The 23978-nt window shown below is 40.4% G+C and overlaps 1 protein-coding gene across 1 annotated transcript; it reads right to left on the bottom strand.

Moving 5' to 3' along the window:
• Positions 1-133: 133 nt before the first annotated feature.
• LOC139653552 (toll-like receptor 13) lies at positions 134-21043 on the bottom strand. The gene is made up of 9 exons (XM_071530414.1): positions 18526-21043; positions 16807-16924; positions 16007-16240; positions 7632-7770; positions 6492-6637; positions 4104-4168; positions 2304-2420; positions 572-676; positions 134-168 (listed from the first exon to the last, which is right to left on the bottom strand). The coding sequence occupies exons 1-9, from the start codon at positions 21041-21043 to the stop codon at positions 134-136; spliced, it is 3477 nt and encodes a 1158-aa protein (XP_071386515.1).
• Between the last annotated feature and the right edge of the window lie 2935 nt (positions 21044-23978).

Here is a 23978-nt window from a genome sequence, read left to right as displayed (position 1 = left end):
TAAAGTTTATTAGTATTACAGATGGATGATGAGTAGCTACTAAAATGCACAACACACAACCAAAAGGATTTCAGTGGCAAATTAAACAGTTATATCTCATGTCAGCAGTTGTTTCTTCAGGTGAAAACAACTTTCACATTTTTTGGGCCTCATCATCAGGACAGAAATCTGTGAAAAGAGAGAGAGAGAAAAAAAGAGTGAAAGAGAAAGAGAAGACAAAGTTTTTCCATTTGATATTAAATGATTAATATGACTGTCGACTGTATAGTCAGATCCATCCATCCATCTGGTCTTTCTTCCTCTCAGTCTTCCTGTATCAATAAAGATTAAATAAGGGAGTGGACTGACCTTAAAGCTGCAAATGTTTTCTCAAATTAAAATAGAAGAATACATTCTACATTATCAGTCTGTGTGTTCAGGTCTAAATAACTAACAATACACTTTGCTCACTCAAGGCGAAAAGCTGCAGACTGTGGCTTTAAAAATCAATAAATGAGCAGTTCATTTCCAAAACACTACATAGAGAGAGAGATCTCATTTTGGAAGGATCGTAATATAAAATAATAAAGACCTTTCTTGGGATCGTAGTGGAAGTTTGGTGGCTGGGAAAACCCGAGGCACTCCGCCTGCTGCCGGAAAGTTTCCAGATCGGATTCCTCCAGGGCCGACGACCTGCCTGGAGAAAACAGGAATCCATGTTTAATAAACGCTTAAAGGGAAACCACATGCAGAGACTACTTTTCAGATTCCTCTCCAAAAATATAACCGCACATAGGGGGAGGCAAGAACTGTGATTGGCCCGCTTGGTGTTTCCTCCTAGCTGTATCCGGTTGATGTGGGCCGATGGTGGAGACAACATGGAGCAGATGGAAGAGAGACGAGGTGAAGAGGTTTGAAAATATGTTCATTTGTACAACACCTCATCTCCGAATTATAAAGATTACCATGTCACTGAATTCATAGTGAGAAACATCTCAGAACAGGAGTTTCAGATAGTAAAGTCTACTACTGTTTTGGTGGTCTACGACTAGAACGCAGAACCAGAAATGCTCAGACTGCCGCAGCTACGCCGCAGACACCTACAGCGGAGCATCGGCGGTACTTGGACACAGAAGTATAATTTGGCCTTTAGGCCGAGGAGGAAATTGCCAACAAAATGAAAAGTAAAGTCTTAATGCCATCTAGCCTTCCGTCAGGGCTGGAATAGCTTTAGGAATATCTGTTATAGTAAACAACCAATTTGTCTGTACTCACAAATAAATTATGTGAGAGATCAACATAGTCACACTACCAGGCAGGCTACTAGGGGTTATCTAGTTAAAGCAAAACCCAGAACAGATGCAGTGTGCAGTTCTGTATTGTATAGGGCCATCACAGTGTGGAACAAGCTACCAACTATGATCGTTGAAACACCCAGCAAGGCAAGTTTTTTTTTAAAAACTACTAAAAAAAACACATTAACAATAACCCTAACGTTAATTAACCGACCTGATCAACCACAATGGAATGCAATTTGATGTGTTGTGATCTTTAGTTTTTATTTCTTTTCTTGAATATGTTTTTATTGAGACTTGTTACATGTGTTATATGTCTTGTTATATATGTTATGTTATGTGTGGACCCCAGGAAGAGTAGCTGCTACGTTAGCGGCAGCTAATGGGGATCCGAATAAACGGATAAACGGATTGACCCAGGCAACGACAGACAGTTTGTTTGTGAAAGCAAAGTTTGGAAGCGGTCTGTGTCTGTGAGTCGCAAAACTATGATGAATGAATGCATTGCAAAATATACTTGGATTGTGATGTGTGAATGTAGTATGATACTTACAATCTCTCTGTAGTGGCAGATCGAGGAGAAATGTTCACCTAAGATCTTCACATCGCCGACCGCTAGCGGCGGCACCAAGACAGGAGCTCTATGTGTCGGTGTGTGTGTGTCAGGCTCTCTGTGGTGGTAGAGCTGGGCTGCTGCTCAACCCAAAAGCTCCACTTCAGTGTATCAGCTGATAGACTGTGTATGGAACTAGTGGTTGTGTGTAAAAAAAAAACATTGCTTTGCTAGGTTCTGGAATTATTTCAAAGCTAAAAAAAAAAAGAAGAAAAACAGAACATGGATAAATTCTTGTTGAAAAATCACTGTAAAAGACACAGATGTGGTCACTTATCCCGTCTCATTTTGTCTGGCTGCTGCAGGAGCTGTTACTCCTTTGTCCAGAAAGATTTGATTCTTTTCTTTGTTATTAAAGTGTGGATATTCCGGTATTTCACACATCCCCCCAGCATCCCCCAGGCTTTCCATCCTACCTAGTATATTATGAGAGCGGATGGAGACGTCCATATCTCCAACGGTGCTGTTGTAGCTGAGGACCAGACAGTCAGCGCAGGCCTGCAGCATGTGGGCAGTGGACTTATTGTTGTAGTCTAGGGAGAGGAGGTGGCTGTTAGCTTACGTTTAGTTAGCTAGTTGGTTAGTTAGGATACCTGTCTGGTGGTTCAAGGAATAGTTCACCCAAAAATGAAAATACAGTCATTATCTACTCACCCCCATGCCAGTAGAAAATCGGGTAAAGTTTGTTAGTCCATACAACAGTCCCGGAGATCCCCGGAAGAAGTACATTGCAGCTTTCTCCAAAACAACTGAAATTGCTGGAGACCTGTCTTCAGACTTCAAAAAATAACAGAAAATAACGGAAATAACCATAAAATACTCCATGCAGCTCTCACAGCATAATCCAAGTCTCTTCAAGCCAACAGATCCCAAAACTTAAAAAGACATTTTACACCATTAGCTGAATCAGAAGCAGAAGCAGAATCAGAATCAGATTTATTGCCAAGTACATTTACACATACGAGGAATTTGATCTGGTGAGGTTGCAGTGAAAGAAATAAAGATAGTAAATAAAATAATAAATTAGAGAACAAATCAGAACACAACAAAAATGGCCACTCTAGCTGTTGATTTAAAAAAAACGTCACGTTTGCGCGCATCCCGGCCTCGATAGGTAAGATTAGCTCGAATTAGCAGAAACAAGACTTCTGGTTTGGCCGTTTAGCCTTCAAAATAAAAGCGTGAGATTTAAAATAGGTAGAAATACTGTTTTAAACCAATTACTTTGTATTTAATTGTCAAATTCAATAAGTGAGCACCCATATTAATGTTTGATGTCAGAATAAAAATAATTATTATAATAAATAATTTTAAAATAAATAATTTTAAAATCTTGAGCTTTAATTTTGAAGGCTAAACAGCCAAACCGGAAGTCTTGTTTCTGCTAATTCGAGTTAGTCTTACCTATCGAGGCCGGGGTGCGTGCAAATGTGACATAGTTTGAAATAACAGCTAGAGTGGTGATTTCAGCTAAATAATGGTGTAAATGTCGGTCTTTTCAAGTCATTTTGGGATCTGTTGGCTTCAAGAGACTTAGATTATGCTGTAAGAGCTGCATGGAGCCATTTTCTGTTATTTTTTGAAGTCTGAAGCATGGTCTGAAGACAGGTCTCCAGCAACTTCATTTGTTTTGGAGAAAGCTGCATTGTACTTCTTCGGGGGATCTCCGGGACTATTGTATGGACTAACAAACTTTACCTGATCTTCTACTGGCATGGGGGTGACTAGATAATGACTGAACTTTCATTTTTGGGTGAACTATTCCTTTAAAGTGATGAGACTCAGAGAAACATTTGGGTCGGCAAATGTGACAAATTTTGCCAGAAAAGTTGGCTTTGGACCTCTCTTATTTCTAGCTGCAACAGGAAAACAGCATTGGAAATAAACAAAAATAATGCAGCTTCTCCTGCTTTAGAGCAGACACAGGAATAACAGAGACCACTGTCTGATGATCTGAGGCTTCTTGTTGGTTGATATGGCACAATAATATCAATTTCTTGATATGATGGGGAGCAGGGCCATTCAGAGCCTTATATTCAAGTAGGAGGATTTTAAAATCAATTATAGTATTTACTGGAAACCAATGCAAAGGACAGGTGTAATGTGGTTCTTTTTCTTGGTCCTGGTTAAAGTTCATGCAGCATCATTCTGTATTAGATGTAGTCGCCCTATAGTTTTCTTGGGAGACCAGAGTTGAGCTAGATACTATGACTTACGTGTAAACACCATGGTGTCGCCGATGACGGTCATGTTGTGAACCGAGTTGTGGCATTTTCCATTCCTGGGAAAAGAGAGGAGGATGGTGAATTCATATTCTGACTGGGTTGTGACACACTGGGCAATTTTGGGGGCAACATAGATGGGCAACACTCCCTGCAACAGGCAACAAAGTGAGCCACAGGTTCATAAATCTATTCCAGTGTTTGATGGAAACAAGATGCTCCTGTGTGATGAAAGGAACAATGCTGAGGAAACTTCCACCATTGCCTGTAAAGTTTCCATGTATCTCAATACCTGTAGTCATTGCAGAGACGTTCTCATATTCTCATAGAATATCTCATGGTCTCAAATACAATCTCATGTTGTATCATAGAATATCTCATTTTATCTCAGACTCATTTTCTCAAAAGAATATCTCATGTTCTCATCATTTGCTCATGGAATATCTCATCTTGTTCTCTAAGGGCGTTTTCACACCTATAGTTCGTTTGCTCTGGTCCGAATCAGCGCTTTCCCCTTGGTTCGGTTTCTTTTCACATGGAGAAAAATCCAAGCAAACCAAAATGCATCACTACAAACCAGGTGAGAACGTTCACTCCGCTAATTGGTCAGATGTGTCTGGGGCGGGAGCAGGAAAGTAAATACAGGAAGAAGGTCCTGTGTTCTGGACTAGTGCACATTGCTACGCAACATGGAGCAACGGCAGAGTTGGCATTTGCTAACATAACAACAATAATTACAACATAACTGTTGTAATTATCTGGGCAAAACTGTACCAGCAGAATGCGGAATGCAATTTGAGGAAACGTCTTGAAAATGCTATACTGGCTATAGGCTACCTGGCTATAGCTGCTATACCTGCTACCTGGCTACAGGAGCCGTTTAGCTCAAACTTGCAGAGTAAATTGAGTGCAACTGGTGGTCGGGTCGGATCGAGGTCGGATCACGTTCCCACCACAAACGAACCGCTCCAGAGTTCGTTCGGGACCGGACCGAGACCACCTCTTCTAAAGGGTCTCGGTGCGGTTGTTTTGGTCCACACCCGAGTGCGATTACTGTGTTCACACCTGACCAAACGAATCGCACCAAGGGGGAAAACGAACCAGAGTCCGATTTAACCGGACTAAAAGCGCAGGTGTGAAAACGCCTTAAGACACACATTCTCACAGAATGTCTCGTTTTCAAAGACTCGTGTTCTCATAGAATATCTCATGGTCTCATATACAATCTCATGTTGTATCATAGAATATCTCATTTTATCTCAGACTCATTTTCTCAAAAGAATATCTCATGTTCTCATCATTTTCTCATGGAATATCTCATCTTGTTCTCTAAGACACACATTCTCACAGAATGTCTCGTTTTCAAAGACTCGTGTTCTCATGGAATATCTCATTTTCTCATAGAAACATTCTCAAAGATATTATCTCATGTTCTCTCAGACACATAGTGTAAAGGTTTCTGAGAGCAGCAGTTCAGTCAAGGTTTGTTACTGCGTTAGGCCACTGAAGGGGGAATTTATTTTTTAATGAACTTCTGTCAACAGAACGGAGCCAAAGTGGAAGTGCAGGCCGAAGTGGCTAACATGATTTTCCATTGACTGCAACAAAGCAACAAATGGAGTTGAGATTCACCTCTCGACTCTACACAGCAGAAGCTTTTAGACGATTTGCATGTTTCTGTTATTAGTAGAGTAGAAACTTCCAGAAAAGACTTTGCAATGATGGAGAACTCCAGCAGAATGAAGCAGCTGTTGAAGCAGCTGATCCTCCAGCAGCAGCAGACTGTCTCAGCAGGTTTTCACCTGTTCAGATGCAGTTTGGGACTAAAGTCTGAGTTCAGCCTCATGAGGATCTGAACACATTTTGTCTCTGGAGCTGTGAAGCTGCAGCTAGCTAGCTAGCTACCGGAGCTTGTTCCCTCTGCAGGAGATGGAACATTCCAGCTAGCTAAAAGCATTCTGGGTAGTGTAGTTCAGCAGCTAAATTTGTCATTCAGGTAAATACTGAATGGATTTTTGTGAAAGTAAGCTGAGCGAGATGTGTTGATGCTTCCTACAACATATTTCACAATCAAAGCCATTTTTAGATTGTTTATGTGAAGTAACCTCCCATATACTGACAGAAGGTAATGTCAACTTCAGCTCCCTTTTCCACTAGATTTTAACTTGAGGGGAGAGGAGTGTCTCTTTACACTTGATTGAGTAAAGATAATGTGGAATCACCTCAGCTACAATCGGCCAGTTATCAACCAAGAAGAAAAATACACCAAACTACTAAATGGAACCAGGAATGCAAAGTACATCAACAACAGCTGTTTTTAACAGGTATCATGTTGTTGGGTCTTTGATAAAAATGGACTGCCCCAAGCTGTCACCAACTCACATCATGTTCTCCTCAAACAAAGTCAGAGTGTTGTTGCTGGACGGTGACGGTGTGATCCGGCACCAGTGACTGTCGAGCGTCTTCAGGATGGAGTCAAAGATTTCATGATCAGTGAAACCCTCGATGAAGTTCCACCTGCCGTGAATCTGTACAGAACATGCAGTTTAACATTAGTGTTGGCAGACATAAAGACGTATTGAAACACCATTAAGATGAACTGAAAGATGTAAGAAGAACCTGTGAGCTGACAACTTCAAAGGTTAAAGTTGGTCATAAAATCATAAATCAGGCCCAACTGTTAATCAAAGCATTCAAACAGGTAATTATCTCTTCAACTGGGTTGAGTTAAAGCTGCAATATGTAACTTTCACACATCAAATTAACATAAAAGTACAACAACCAGCAAAAATCCATGACCAAAATTTAAGCACTTCAGTACTGAATATCCACAGCATGAACCTACTCAATATGAACTCTATCTGTACTGGACGATTTAGCGGGGATATTGGAAGATACGTTGGTAATGTTTAAGTTATTGATCGCTTGCAAACAACGTGAGGAAAGGAGCGCGGTACACACACGGCCGGACACGGAGGATGGTGGCTTAGCATTTCAACAGGCACACAGTTAACGGGATATGGAATATGGCCCCGTTCTATGTGTTCATTTTCATGAGGGAACAATAACCTCAACGCTTTATATAAAAACTAAATGGGAAGCAGAGTTGAATATTTAAATCACAGAAGGAGAGTGGAATATGATGTGTCAGACATCATGTACCTCCTCAAATTCAAGAATATGGAGGGAATTCTGTTGGAAGAATTTGACTCGTTTTTTTATTACAACCATGTTGGAGGTTATGTGGTAATATGGAGGCAAACCATTCACATATTTTTTTGAATTGTATAAGGATAAGGTTATATTGGGACAATGTTAATGCAGTTTTAAAGAATATCATGGGATATTAAATTAAACATATATACTATGGATTTGGTATGTAGGGTATTTGCCTGGAAACTGTCACTATTACACATGCTCTCTGTAATAATCACAATCACTCCAGTAAAAAGGACATCAGCAGACCTCCTCCAGTAACACTGAGGGCTTTAGTCCTGTGCAAACAGAGCTGAAGCCTTTTACCTTGGTCAGGTTCTCCAGAGGCAGAGGTGTGACCAGGCGTTGGCAGTCCTCAGGCGTCGGAGCCGAGCTGCTCAGATAAAGCCCAGCGATGAGGAAATAAACACTGTACCGCAGAAACATGGCCGACACGCTGCAGCAGCTTCACAGCTTCCAAAGGCCAGAGGAAACTCGGATGAAACAACTAGAGCGAGAGGAGACCTAGCTGAAATGCTAACTGGGCTGTTGGCAACTTTCACCCACCAGAGCAACCTAACCACACTGACTGAAAGTCACAGAGCCTCCACCGTCTATAAAGACCTGATGGGGCGGGGTTACAAGGCGGTGGGTGTCCAAGTATTTGCTAAAACCCCATTTCACCTAATTTTCCTCACATAACCTTCTCTCATTTTCCCAGAATTGGCAAGTCTGAACTCTCAACTGATGTTTCACTGCCAATATGTTTCATTGTTTGTATCAATCATTAATTTATTGGTTGATCTAGTCCTGGACACACACAAATACACTGTGCACACACACACACACACACACACACACACACAATAGCAGGCAGCATCTAGACAGCTGCATTGGTTCAGCAAAAACCAGCAAAAAAGATCAAGAATGAGTATTTAAGTTTTGTGAATTGAGCACGAACTCAGATTACGTGTTGCAGACAGAAGGATGGGAAGATTACGCTCCTCCAGCAGGAAAGGATTATGTGACAATAATACAAACTGAACCCAAGACTTCTAATGTGACTCTACTGACCGTCTGACAGTAGAGTCACAGTTTAAAGAGCACAGTGAGTGAGTATGAGTGAGAGGTTCAATGTCTGGATCCAGGACCCTTCAGCGGTCTGCTGGCTGCTGGTGGGATGGAACCTGTGGTCAAAACAGGAGAAGAGCCTCACAGGTCTGACTTTCAGGCTCTCTGGTGCAGAGAAACTCTCCACCTCGGCCTCAGGAGGAGCCGGCCTGCTCCAAGCCGCTCTGCGTTTTCAGGCCCTAGATGTTCCCTGATCTGAAATAAAGGCTTTTAAACTTTGTCCTCCTCCTCTGCCTGAAGCCTTGTGCGGCTCATTTCCTGTTCTGACAACCGCAGGGGGGGGGGGGGGGGGGGGGGGGGGGGTGATAATGACACTGAGAAGTGAAACTGTTGGTCTCCTCTTCCCTTTTCACGTCCCACAGATTCAAACCTCAGCTGGACCCAGTTTACCGTTTTTCTTCCTGTATCTTACAAAGATATTATCTTTTTACTTGGGAAATGGAAAAAGATCAATCCAGTGTGTATCAACTTGTATGTATTTGAGAATTTTTTTTACTCCTAAAGTGAAGTTAAATACCAAATTCAGGGAACATAATGATAGGTTTGACAACAGATTTTCCACTCTGCGACACAGAAGTGTTATAAAAACCTGATTTGAGCCTGCAGTGTAAATGAAACCCTGTGACCTCTCAGCTACTTCTCCAGTAATCAGTGCATGTACGTGTGCATGTCCACTATATATGGTTATGAGTGGTTTTGAGTGTTCTTATAGGTGGACAACAGTATATGCTATCCATACGTGTTTCCATATTAGGTTAAGTTGGTTGGCTTTGTCTCAAGAAATCTCACAGTACAGCACAGACCATGTCAGGCTCAGTCCTTCCCGCAGCGACCCGGGTTCGGATCCAGCCTGCTGTCACTTGCTGCATGTCCTCCCCTCTCTCTCTCTCTCCCATACCTTCCTGTCTATCTCTCACACTATCGCTGTCTAATAAAGCATAAAAATGCCTAAAATAAATCTTAAAAAAAAAAAAAAGAAATCTCAACCTGTGGGTTTGAACTGAACCATGCATGTCTGAATAAAGAATCCACAGAAGACTCTTGAATCTTTGCTCATTCATTTTGACCCACAAGGGTGAAGCTTATTTTTCCCCTACAAGACCACTGGCATGGGGTGAATATCAGTGGTCACATAACACAGGTCTGTGTGTGTGTGTGTGTGTGTGTGTGTGTGTGTGTTTGTAAAGCATAACTCCAGTGCTGATGTCCGTTCCTAACGGGCCAACAGACGCTCCAAAACTCAACACAAAAGCACTCGAAGCCTGTCTGTCTGTCTCTACCTACTGACGCTCAGTCTGTGATGAGACGCAGGTAAGACTCACCTTCAGTCCTCCTGCAGTCTTGATGTTTCCTTGACTGTTGCACTTCCTTGGTTCCTCTCTGCCGTCTACATGCCGCCGCTGGGTAAAGTAGTGCCAAATACATACTGAAAGTTGTCAGGTCACGGATAAAATGACAATTAAACTAGATTGCTGTGATTGCTGTAAGCTGGCGTGGCGACCATTTTGAAATCTGAATGGAGTTTCTACTGTATACAGTGGCTGAGTTATAAACATCATGGAAGTGGATGGAAGGCCATAGACAGTCATGTATTTTATAACTCATACATGGCATCATTGTGAGCTTATGAACGGTTGATCAGTTTCCTCTGTATACAGTGGCTGAGTTATAAATACAATGGATTTCTATGGAATTCTATTTAATAATCAATAACTCAAATAGTATAAGGAGCATCATAAATAAAACACATCTACAAAGAATTCCGCACGTTTTGATATAAGAACGGTATGTGTAGCATGAACGGTTTTTGAGTTACAGGTGAGCAAAGAAACGCACGGAAAAAGAAGAAGAAGAAGAAGAAGAAGAAGAAGAAGTATGCAAGAGAACTACAGTAATATGCGTGTCTTATTGCAGCATAAATGTGTGAAAGAAGATGTGGTTTTGGGTGCTTTTGATTATTTTGGGAGCGTCCATTGGCAAGCAAGACGTCAGCTGCTCTACAGTGAAGCAACCGACCAGAAATCGGTCAGTATTGATCAGTATAGATCAGTATTGATGCACACTCTGTCAATACATTTCAAATCATTTACAGTGTTGTCGTTTTGCATGTTCTTTTGTTTTATCATTGACGTAACCACTATGGTAAGAAGGAAGGGGTTTTTTTATTTTTTTATTGTATATGTAGAAATTCTATGTTTGACCGGGGGGGGGTGTTAAAAAATTAGTCGTTAATGTACATTGTATTTCATAGTACCTGTTAAATGAATAAATAAGCTACATTTGATCAGTATGATGGAAAAAGATGGAAAATAGGGTTCAGGTCAAACAGACAGAGATTTGAGGAAGTATTCATACTGTGTGTGTGTGTGTGTGTGTGTGTGTGTGTGTGTGTGTGTGTGTGTGTGTGTGTGACATGGAGATATTTCACCACACGCATGTCAGACTGAACTCTGTCATGAGTGTCGATCCGTTCCTCAGTCCGACAGTAAAGCAGAAGTTTGAACCTGGGACTGGAGACATTTTGTTGTTCAGGATGAGACTGAATTAAAACTGTCATTCAGATCACACATTGTTTCCAAGCTGAAACTTAAATTAAGTTTCTTTTTTAGGAATAAATCCTGTTTCTCCCTCCAGGCAAGGAAACACTTGATTTCGGCAACTTTTTTTTTACCTTTATTGGACTACGGTGATCTGCTCTTTATGAATGCACCTGACCAGTGCCTAAAGAAGTTGGATACTGTAAACCACTGTGCTTTACGTTTAATTACTGGCTGTGGCAATCTCATACACCACTGTACTCTGTATGCTGCTGCTGAGTGTCTCTGTCTGTCCGCTGACCTTCGCATTGGTTGGCTTTTACATATAAATCTCTGCTTGGGCTGGTTCCTCCTTATCTGTGTACCTACATGTGTAGAAAAACAAAATCAATATGGCCTCACGGTACTCTACAGATGTTGGTCCCCAGAGTTAGAACAGAATTAGGCAAAAAAGCTTTTAAATACGCTGCCCCTTCTTCCTGGAATAATGTACAGAAGGACCTGAACTTGTCAGAGCTGATTACTGTGGGGGAATTTAAGTCAATTTTAAAGGATCGAGAAAATACTACTCTTGGTCAATGTGATTGCTCCTAAATTTTCACTGAAATCGTTTTAGAAAATTGTACCTGTTTATGCATCATAACTGGATTTTTGTCCTTGACCTTGTATTGCATATTAACTGGATGTGTGTGACAGTTGTATTTGTCTGTTTGTATTGTTTGTGTCTGTTGTTGTAACAATTATGCTGCTCTCTTGGCCAGGTCACTGTTGAAAAAGAGATTTTAATCTCTATGAGACTTTTACCTAGTTATATAAAGGATATATATAAAAATCTGAGGTTGGAGACTGGTGACTTTATAAATATCCAGAAAAACTGGCCGGGGAAAGGGAATGACAGACGTTCTTCTCTCCTCCAGCAGCTGCTATCAAGGAGCCTTTGAGCAAGGCACCAGGAAATGTGAACCTTCCCTGAATAAATAAAGGTTAAAAAACTGAGTAAATGACAGCTAAACCTGAGTTACATATAAAATAAATGAATAGAAGTGGTCTTCATGGCTGTAGAAAGTTTATTATGTTTAGAAAAATCAGAGTAAAATGATCCTTCACTTTGAGCTACAATGAATATCAAACTTGCGTAAAGCTTATTTTCCATCTGCATATACAGCTTCATAAGAAATACACACATAAACAGTATTGATACACCCATTAGAAGCATGTGTTTGTCTTTAAAAGGTGCATTAAGTAACCTATGACCTTTATTGATCTCTATCAGTGACCAATAAGAATTGCAAAAAAGTGTCTGGTAATAATTTACTAATTTACTTAACTCATTTATTTATTTACTTTTTTTACTACTTTTTTATTTTTATTTTTTTTAATTTTCTCTCCTTTTCTTTTTTTGTGAGGATATATTGTCATGTCATCATATTGTCGTGTGTTATGTGTATTACTTGCCTGTAATAAAAAAAAAAAAATTAATAATGGTGTTCATGTTAACTAAGGTATTAATTTATACATTATTTAACAGTTTATAAAGATGACTTTTAAATAAAGTATAAATTAATACCTTAGTTAACATGAACACCATTAGTAAGTTAAGCATTAACAGACCTGCCAACCTTGGGAAAATATTTTGAGAACCACAATAGTGTAACGCTTAGTTCACACGCTTTCGCACCACTTCGCTTTGCACACGCTCATTTCCACACTCATCACCATATCGTCAAGTTATTCAACATATAAAATCAGCTAAAACAATACAATCATATGTTCTTGAGAAGAATTCCTTTTATTTGCAATGGGGGGGTTGTTTCTTTTCCTTGAAATTATCCTAGAGTAGGCTAAGTTATAGCCAGTGGTGGAAAGTAACTAAGTACATTTACTCAAGTACTATACTTAAGTACAACTTTGAGGTACTTGTACTTTACTTGAGTATTTCCATTTGATGCTACTTTGTACTTATACTCCACTACATTTTAGAGGGAAATATTGTACTTTTTTACTCCATTACATTTATTTCACAGCTATAGTTACGAGTTACTTTTCAGATCTATATTTTATATTTAAAACATTTGATCATCTTTATCTCATTTGATCATCTTTATCTTTTTAAAATAACTATAAAATAGCATTGTTATAGATTAGACTACCCAAAAGTGTAGCTAAATTGTCAAGATTAGCTTCACGTTGACAACTTTAAAATGCTGCTTACATGTACATGTATGTCAATAAATCAGTATTAATATTCCAATAATTTATGAAAAATATAACTCTCTAAATGGGGACAGTTTGCATAATGAGTATGTTTACTTTGATACTCTAAGTACATTTTGCTGCCAATACTTATGTACTTTTACTGAAGTAAGATTTTGAATGCAGGACTTTTACTTGTAATGGAGGATCTTTACTACTTTTACTTAAGTAAAAGATCTCAGTACTTCTTCCACCATTGGTTATAGACTACACAGTGCCAACACACACACACACACACACACACTTTGCCAACTTAAATGCCTGGTGAACAAGCAAGCTAGCTTGAAAATTACGTAACATTAGGCTAACGTTATTAACGTTAAATATTTTCCCAAGGTTGGCAGGTCTGCGTTAACTTAAGTTAACTCAATTCACAATTTCAACTTTCCACACCCCCCCCCCCCCCCAACAAACTGACTAAGTAACATATTAAAATAAACTTTCATACCTGTTGGTACAGAGCTCACTGATAACTGAGGTAAATAACAAAAACACTGAAGAAAAAACAGCTAAAACAAGCTGAAGTGTGGCGCTGTGGAGCTGAACGTGACGAAGACCACCGGCCTCCTTCACTCCGCCCTTCATCGACGAGCAGCTGAAAATAACAGCAGAAACTCAAATGAAGAGTTTCACAAAACCCTTTTTTTTTTCAAGTGCCATTTTTTTCGTAACTTTAGTCTTAAGAAAAAAAAAGGAAAAAAAGCTATTCTCAAAAACAGTTCTTATATATTTTCTTAACTTTCTTATGTTTCTTCCTAAAACATAACTTATTCCGAAAATACTTAGGAATAAATGGTATTCTTGAAATGAAAGTTGTCAAATTTGTTCTTGATTTTTTTCTTAACTTTAAGACGGCCCTTCACCTGTCTTAAAACACCTACAGTGAAAAGGTAAGCCTCTAATATCATATATTTAAACACATTTTAGACAAGTAGGTTATAGTTCAAAGTCTTCATAGGTTCCCCTACACCTAACATTAAAGAACCAATATGTAATATATTTACTGTACTAAATCATAAAATGACCATGATATGTCATCAGAGATTAAGGAAACATGCTAACAATGCTACAGCCAGTATGTTCTCCTTTGAAACTTCCGTTCCGGAGCGGAACGTCTGTTTGTGTTTTGGTCTGTGTGACTCCCCCTACTGCCCATTTCCACACCCCGGGTTGCCAGATATGAAACAAATTGGCACGCAAACACAGCGTACTGCAGCCATGGAAGCAAGCAAACGAACCGGATCGAGTGAGATGGATTCTACCCGACCGAAAAAACCTTGTCCTCTTTCGAAAAAACTCCACGACCAGAGCTGTGGTAAAATACGGGTAAATATCAGAGATGCATTTGAAAGCTGGAGACTGTGAACATATCTTATCCAACATTTACTATCCTGATGCTACGAGCTGCAGCTAATGGAAAATGCTACCGCTAACAAACTTGACTAAACACAAATCAAGTAACATAATGGGAGTATGGAGTTGTATTAAACGTGGCGATTACGGCCGGTCAAGCCGACAGAAGGCAGGACGCATGAACCGGACACAGGACGTCAGAACCAGACGCCAAATGCGGACTAAACGACACGATTACAACCTGCACACACACTGGATATGAGGAACACCGTGGTCTGCTGATAAATGTAAGTCACTATGATACCGTAGTTTCATTCCCTTCTGTACCACCTGTCTGTCGGCAGCCGGCTATGTACAGACAAAGTGAAGCTAATTTGCTAGGCTAGGTTAACGTTACATACCGTAGCTTAGTAGCTGTACAGGAGCCTGACCGGAGTCTCTGGTCTGCCGTGCTGCAGGGGGCCGGGGAACGGGAACTTCAAGCCGAACGATCCGCGGGGTTCCCAGGAGCTCCGGGTGTCGCGCTCCCCTCCCTCTCCCTCTCCCTCTTACCTCTTTTAGCCTCGTCTGTTATAGGCTTCTTGTTTTGTTTTGGTGCAGAAGTTCCAGCAGTCAGAGTCCTGTCTTCCATGTTACCACTATCTACCAGACTGATTAGCTTCACGCTCTTCAATCTATGAACATGGAAACTGCGTCTGTTTTCTTTCTGTTTTCACCTGGCAACCCGTGTGAGCTTCGAGTCCGGGGAGGAGGGGGTGGGGGGAGACAACTCTCTCCAATGTTCTGATTTTGGACTGCAGTACCCATTTTAAACGCTGGGTGTCATTGTTACATATAGGGCCTTTAAGATGAACATTTATTGTAAAGCTTTATTTGGTGTAGGGCCAGGTAGGCCTCTGTCTCATGTCTGTTGAAAATAAGCTGCAAATTTTACAGTTACCAACAGCAACCAATGTTTAAATCTTTGCTCTAGTTGCTATAAATAGGTTTTTCCCCAATTGTTTTGTGGATGGAAGCACCTCCTAGCCTCCTAGCCTTGTCTCCTAGCCTCCTAGCCTTGTCTCCTAGCCTCCTAGCCTCCTAGCCTTGTCTCCTAGCCTCAATGGCAGTAAGCCTAAAGTTTATTAACCAGAATTAATTCAGGCCCTATTTTGAGAAGTTGGAAAATTAAAGAAATTTGTAAGAAATGAGACTGTTACTAAGTAAATATTGAGGAATTGCACTTAAGAGCCTTCTTAAGAACTTCCTAAAATTTCCTCTTATGTCATTTCTTAAGATCTATCTTAAGAACACATTGGTGAATCCGGCCCCTGGTCAGTTTTGTAAGCCAAAAATCTCAGCAGCTGGATGAGCAATTGATGAGTCAGCGGTATTTCTCAATGACAGACATGCCCTGGTGTGTTTGCGCCTTACTTCACGCACCTTCACGGTCCAGAGAGGAGGTGCGTGTGGGCGGACTCGGCGGGACCGTCCCCCGTCTCCAGCGCCCGCCCCACGTTCTGCCAGAAGACCCCGGGGTGCCGGCCGGCCCGGGGCCAGCTCAGGTAGGTGCGTCTCTTCAGCAGCTTCCTCATGCGGTAGCAGGGAGGCAGCCGCCGGGCCGGGAGCTCCTCCAGAAACACCAGGATCAACACGTCCTTCTGCTCGTCAAACAGGCGGAAGCTGCACACACACGGGACAGGACGCACGGTTCGGAGAGTTAAACGGACCGAGCGGCTCGGGGAAGCGGGAAGAGATAGAGCGAGAAGTCAGAGGCGACCGCTCGGCTAAATTTAGGAAAACTGCTTTTGGACAGTCAGCATTTTCAGTCAGAGCAGCAGGTGAATGAACTCAACTCCCAGATCAGAGAATGCAGCTTCAGGATTTTTAAAGCAACACTTAAAACATGGCTCAAGACAAATCAGTCATGTGATCACTGATCTAAACCTTTGTATGGAACAAACTGTTTTCCAACATGGAGACTATAATGTATATTTTGTATGACATTTTGTTTTCTATGTGATGTACTGTTTGTAAACTTTGCTAATTGTATTGTTTTTAATTGTTTGTATTGTATTGTTTGTATTGTTTTTTAATATCCTCCTGCCCAGGGACTGCAGATGTAACTTAGCTATATAGCTAACTCTGGCCCAACAGTTGTGTTGGGTATGGCTGCTGTTAAATAAACTAATAAACTAATAAACTAAACTAAACTGCTGTATGTGAGAACAGAGAGGCGGCGCCCCCACCTGGCCATCTGGATCTCCCTGGAGCACCACTCGCTCTCCAGGTAGCGCCGGCTGATCACACAGATGGTCTTCCTGCTGCCGTAGATGGCCTCCGTAATGTTCTCTATGATGGGCTTACCTGGGGAAGCGACGGGAAGAAGATTCAAGATTCAAGATTAACTTTATTGTCCCACAAAGTGGAAAATTTGGCTTGGGCTTTCACCCACGCTGCAGCCGTAAAAGACGAAACATTCCACATACAAAAAACATACAAAGATGTTAGTAAATAAAAACATACAGCAAGGTTCCTAAAAGCACCTATAGACAAACAGAATCACATCAATAAAAGCAAAGATCTGCACAAATCTCCAGCGTCCATCTTGGCCTCGTCCTTTTCTTATCTGCTGCTATTTAAAAGTTTTATTGACAAAGGGATAAATTAATTTTTAAATCTATGTAATCTGCAACAAGGGACTCTGAACCTCCTCCCAGAGGGCACTAGCTGATACTCAGCCTGTAGAACATGGGATGGGTCAGTAACTCTCCTGTTGGCTTGCCTTAGTGTCGCCTGTTTGTAAGTAAACTGCAGGGACGATGCTGTCTTACCGCTATAATCTTCCATGCGGTCTGCATCAATCGGACCAGTTTGGACTTTAGTTGCACAGAGAGTGTACCAAACCAAGCTGTGATGCTGCATCTGATAAGGCTCTCTAAAACTGTCTGATAAAAGACTAATATAAATTTTTTATCAACACCGTGAACTCTAAGTCGACACAGGAAGTGCAGTCGTCGTTGTAATCGGCTACAGAGACCGTCCACATGGGTGTTCCAGGTTAATGAGTTGTCAATAAAAACACCAAGGTGTCTGTATGAGGAGACCTGCGACATGGTTTCATCGTGGATGACCACAGGCCTGTGGCGACCGAAAATTACCGATTTCTACTGAATGAAGATTTAATAATCCCCCCTGCCGCTCTCCTTAGCTCTGATTGGCCTCCTCTTTACTTTGCTCTGACACAATCAATCTGAGGTCACAGCAATAGTGTCCAGGCGCGGCGGCTCTGACCTTTGACCTGCTTACTGTTGGTTCTCCATCATATTGAGACCGTCTCTCCACCCTTACATATTCCATATGTGCGGGGACTGTTGACATGGGTATATACTGTAAGGATAATGTGGGTGTGGCCTCGCTGATTCCTTGGTTTCCATGACCACAGACCACCAAAAGGCTAGATGGCAGTTGTGCTTTGTTAGAACGGAAGAAATAACATCATAAGTAGCGGCGTTTACATTCTCTAAAAGTCATTTAGACCATCTGGGACACTAAAACTCTCCAGTAAAACACAGGACAATTAAATTCTTAGATGGGTTATCAGCTCCTTAAGGTAAGTGAGGCAGGTTTTATTGCAGGTTACAGACTGACACCCTTCATCATATTGGTGATAGGCAACACTGACTGGCCGATATCCGATTTTTATTGACAGGCCAATATCAGCAAACCAACATATTGGTCTGATCTTCAACCAGGCACTGAGAGCTAAAAAAGGATGTGAAACCTCCACTGTGGCTAGAAATCCTTTAAAAACAGATAGAAGATAGAACCAACTCTACTCTCAATACAGTTCTGAGAGGAAGAGGATAAGAGACAGACAGACAGGCAGACAGACAGACAGACAGACAGACAGACAGACAGACAGACAGACAGACAGGCAGACAGGCAGACAGACAGACAGTCTCTACCTGGTTGGAAGTCTCTGTGGTGCAGACAGAGCCTCCAGCCCTGCTCTCCTTCCAGCACCGGCAGCATCTCTCGGTGGACCCAGGCCTCATCCTGAACGTTGTAGGAGACGAAAGCGTCGTAGCGGAGAGGAGCTCCCGTCTTCCTCCTCCTGCTGTCATACAGGAAGGCCAGGAAGAGGTAGTAGGCGTAGGCCAGCTGCCACCTCAGCAGGTGGTAGATAAAGGATGTGAGGAGAGTTAGCACAATCACACAAGTGCTGCAGATGTAGCAGAGGAAGTTAGCGTCCATCCAACAGGAGTGGCTGTCAAAGTCTAGAAACTTGGTTCCCCTTTCACTAAGAGGATAGGTGCAGGTGTACTGGTGGCCGTTAACAACCTGTGTTTGATTGTTGCTCTGCACCCACTGGTTAAAGCCAGAGCTAGAGCAGTCACAACTGAAAGGGTTACCAAGCAGGTCCAGATATGTTAGGGCAGGGAGGGAATGGACGACGGTCTCATTGATCACCGTCAGATCGTTCTGACTCGCTTTCAACCAAGTCAGTCCACTCAGGTTGGCCCGGGCCAGGAAATCCAAGGACCTGAGTTTACTGTTGGAAAGATCCAGAGCCTGCAGGTTTGGGATTGGCTGAAACAGTTCAGGGCTCAGATCTGACAGATCACTGCGGCTGATCAGAAGACTCTTCAGCTGAGGAGTGTGTTTAAATGTGTCTGGGTCCGGTGAGCTGATGAAGAAATTCTCAGCTGCAAAGTGCTCTAAAGACTTCAGGCCCTTGAGCAGATCTGGTGAGATGTGAGAGTGATGATCATCGAAAACTTTCATTATAAGCATCTTCAAGGAAGATAAATATGTGAAAGGTGGCGTGTTGTTCACATGAGAGCTTCTGATGCTCCAGGCAAAAGTGAGATGAAGTGTTAGATTTTCTAAGTGTCGCAGTCCTGTGAAAAAGCCTGGTCTGTCCAAACTGTAAGTGTCTATTGACAGACTGAGAGTCCTGAGATCATCCAGTCCTTCAAAAGCCCCCTTTTCCACATTCAGATATGTGTCTGATTCTAAATCCAAAGACCTGAGGGAAGACAAATTTCTAAAATCTCCTTTTCTGATTGTCCTGAAACCATTCCTATGTAAATTCAAAACTTCTAGTTTCGGTAAGCCGAGTTGGAAGGTATTTCCAAGAGTGAAAACATTGTTTTCTCCAATATTTAAGACTTTCAAACCATTCAAATTTTGAAAAACACATCCTTTGAGTTCTGAAATGCGATTGTGGTTGAGGTTAAGTTCTGTCAATCCTATCAGATTCAGGAAGTCGGAGCAACCTAGCTCACTGATAAAATTCAAACTCAGATCTAGGATTTCAAGTGTGGAGACGCCTCTGAGGGCAAGAGGCACTTTAGACAGTCCGTTTCTGTCGAGGCTCAGACGCCTGAGCTGCTTCACTGATCTGAGCGAGTCCTCAGACAGCTCAGTCAGATCGTTAACTGATAGATCCAGTTCAGTAAGCTGAGAGCAAGACTGCAGCAGTTCATCGTCCACCCTGCCAATCTTATTCGAGCTCAGATCAAGATTTCTCAGCGCGGGAATTTGGCAGGCGATGTCTACCAGACCGTCCTCTATCCACTCCTCCATGTAGTTCAGTAATAGATATTCCACTGAGTCAGCGGTCCGCAGCACCTCGATGTAGGCGTCAAAACTAATTTCACTTCCTCTCAAGTATAAATAAGTTAAGCTCCTTAGAAAAGACTTGTCCGGTACGTCCCACTCAAAGTTTCTGCTGCATTTGGACAGGTCCATACTCTGAAGATGAGGAAAGATGTCTCTTGTGATGCTGAACTTGTTCAATGGATTCAATCTTAAGGCCAACACTCTGAGCTCTGAGGAGAAGTTAAACGGCAGGTCATTGGATTGAAAAGAGGTGAAGTGGTTATATCCGAGGTCCAAGTCATGTAAGCTTGGTAGTCGTAAGAGAGGCATAATGTCAGCCATCTGCTGTAGCTGGTTAGAGCCCAGCGATACTGTCCGTAAGCTCAGCAGCGACTGAAACGCCAAGGGAGCGATATATTCAATGTGGTTTCTATCCAGTGATAGCACTACTAAACTGGACAGCCCCTGAAACATTTTGTCTGTCAGGTTTGTAAGTTTATTTTCCCACATGAGAAGCACCCTTAACTCTGCCAAGTCTGCAAAAGCTCCATCATCTATACGCGAAATCAAATTAAAGTTCAGCTCTACAACTCTGAGCTTTGATAAATATCTAAAATCTGTCCCGCTGATCTTCAAAAGGCGATTTGACGAGAGATCTAGCCGCACTGCGTCTCTGGGAATGTCGTCGGGAACGGCGGTGAGGTCATGACCCTTGCATGAAACCCAAGCATCGGCCACACGGCCAGAGTAAGACACAGTGCAGTTTTTCAGTGAGTAAGCCAGCAAGGGGTTAAGATGAAGCAGGCAGGACAGAAGGAGGACAGGGAAACTCCGGAGAAAGTCCGGAGACCGACGTCCCGTCCCCGGCCTGGCGATCATCCTGCTGAGTCACCCTGAGGCGGAGATTAGCTGCTGACCTGAAGAGGATAGAAAAGGAAAAAAACACTCACTCTACAGTAGAGTTTTAATGCGACATCTAGTGTGGCCCGAGATGGCGAGGGGCAAGATGTTCGCCTGGAGGAGGATGCTACAGGTGGGAAGTAAGCTAGCCAGCGTTTATTCTATTTCTAATTCACATCATTGTAACTTCACATTTATATTCACTGCATATGAAAGCTGAGAGGTGAGAAGTGAGAGATTTCATTGTGACATTAGGAACCAGGGACCGGATAAGAAAAAAAAATCTTCTGAAGTGCCATTTTTTTTCTTAACTTTACTCTTAAGAAAAAAAATAGGAAAAAATGCTGTTCTCAAAAACAGTTCTTATATATTTTCTTAACTTTCTTCTTATGTTTCTTCCTAAGAAAAACTTAGGAATAAATGGTATTCTTGAATTGCAAGTTCTCAAATTTGTTCTTGATTTTTTTCTTAACTTTCAGACGGCCCTTCACCTGTCTTAAAACTCCTACAGTGAAAAGGTAAGCCTCTAATATCATATATTTAAACACATTTTAGACAAGTAGGTTATAGTTCAAAGTCTTCATAGGTTCCCCTACACCTAACATTAAGATGAACATTTATTGTAAAGCTTTATTTGGTGTAGGGCCAGGTAGGCCTCTGTCTCATGTCTGTTGGAAATAAGCTGCAAATTTTACAGTTAACAACAGCAACCAATGTTTAAATCTTTGCTCTAGTTGCTCTAAATAGGTTTTTCCCCAATTGTTTTGTAGATGGAAGCACTTTGGGTTGCCTCCTAGCCTTGTCTCCTAGCCTCCTAGCCTTGTCTCCTTATCTCCTAGCCTCAATGTCAGTAAGCCTACAGTTTATTAACCAGAATTAATTCAGGCCCTATTTTGAGAAGTTCTTAAGTTGGAAAATTAAAGAAATCCGTAGGAAATGAGACTGTTACTAAGAAAATATTGAGGAATTGCACTTAAGAGCCTTCTTAAGAACTTCCTAAAATTTCCTCTTATGTCATTTCTTAGGATCTATCTTAAGAAATCATTTCGTAAGATCTATCTGGTTGACACCCAGGCATGAAGCTGACATCTTTTTCATGAAGCACTTTCAACATTTTACCAGCTGTCTAGACCTTCTGGAATGAAAGAGGACTCCAGACAGCTGTTAACTCACCAGCCGCTTTCACCAGCTGATCAGCCAACTAGATTTTTTATAATAGAAAATTTTGGTAACACTTTACAATAAAGGTCACTAAGTTAAGGGTTACTAATACTTAATGCTTAATAAGGGTTAGTTAATGCTTAATAATCATTAACTAACCCTTAATTAACAGTTAATTAATGTGTAATTTACTAATGGTGTTCATGTTAACTAAGGTATTAATTTATACATTATTTAATAGTTTATAAAGATGACTATTAAATAATGTATAAATGAATACCTTAGTTAACATGAACACCATTAGTAAATGATACCAGACACATTAGTTAACTGTTAATTAAGGGTTAGTTGCTTATTAAGCATTAACTAACCCTTAACTTAGTGACCCTTATTGTAAAGTGTTACCTATTAGTTAGACTAACTTAACTGAACTTATTTAGACTAACTTAATGAACTAATTTAGACTAACTTAATCAACTTATTGAACTTATTTAGACTAACTTAACTGAACTTATTTAGACTAACTTAATCAACTTATTTAGACTGACTTAATCAACTTAACTGAACTTATTTAGACTAACTTAATCAACTTATTTAGACTGACTTAATCAACTTAACTGAACTTATTTAGACTAACTTAATCAACTTAATGAACTTATTTAGACTAACTTAATGAACTTATTTAGACTAACTTAATCAACTTAATGAACTTATTTAGACTAACTTACTGAACTTATTAAGACTAACTTACTGAACTTATTTAGACTAACTTAATCAACTTAATGAACTTATTTAGACTAACTTAATCAACTTAACTGAACTTATTTAGACTAACTTAATCAACTTAACTGAACTTATTTAGACTAACTTAATCAACTTAATGAACTTATTTAGACTAACTTACTGAACTTATTTAGACTAACTTGTTGAACTTATTTAGACTGACTTATTGAATTTATTAAGACTAACTTACTGAACTTATTTAGACTAATGAACTTATTTAGACTAACTTAATCAACTTAACTGAACTTATTTAGACTAGCTTAATCAACTTAACTGAACTTATTTAGACTAACTTAATCAACTTAATGAACTTATTTAGACTAACTTACTGAACTTATTAAGACTAACTTACTGAACTTATTTAGACTAATGAACTTATTTAGACTAACTTACTGAACTTATTTAGACTAACTTGTTGAACTTATTTAGACTGACTTATTGAATTTATTAAGACTAACTTACTGAACTTATTTAGACTAATGAACTTATTTAGACTAACTTAATCAACTTAACTGAACTTATTTAGACTAGCTTAATCAACTTAACTGAACTTATTTAGACTAACTTAATCAACTTAATGAACTTATTTAGACTAACTTACTGAACTTATTAAGACTAACTTACTGAACTTATTTAGACTAATGAACTTATTTAGACTAACTTACTGAACTTATTTAGACTAACTTGTTGAACTTATTTAGACTGACTTATTGAATTTATTAAGACTAACTTACTGAACTTATTTAGACTAATGAACTTATTTAGACTAACTTAATCAACTTAACTGAACTTATTAAGACTAACTTACTGAACTTATTTAGACTAATGAACTTATTTAGACTAACTTAATCAACTTATTTAGACTAACTTACTGAACTTATTTAGACTAACTTGTTGAACTTATTTAGACTAACTTATTGAACTTATTTAGACTAACTAATGAACTTATTTAGACTAACTTAATCAACTT

This window comes from Centroberyx affinis, unplaced genomic scaffold (genome assembly GCF_046629955.1).
Source record: "Centroberyx affinis isolate AG114_WGS23_722 - 3 ecotype Tasmania unplaced genomic scaffold, CSIRO-AGI_Caff_v1 ptg001927l_1, whole genome shotgun sequence".
NCBI lineage: Eukaryota > Metazoa > Chordata > Actinopteri > Beryciformes > Berycidae > Centroberyx > Centroberyx affinis.
The sequence above is the reverse complement of the archived record's forward strand: the minus strand, read 5'-3'. Positions and strand labels throughout refer to the sequence as shown.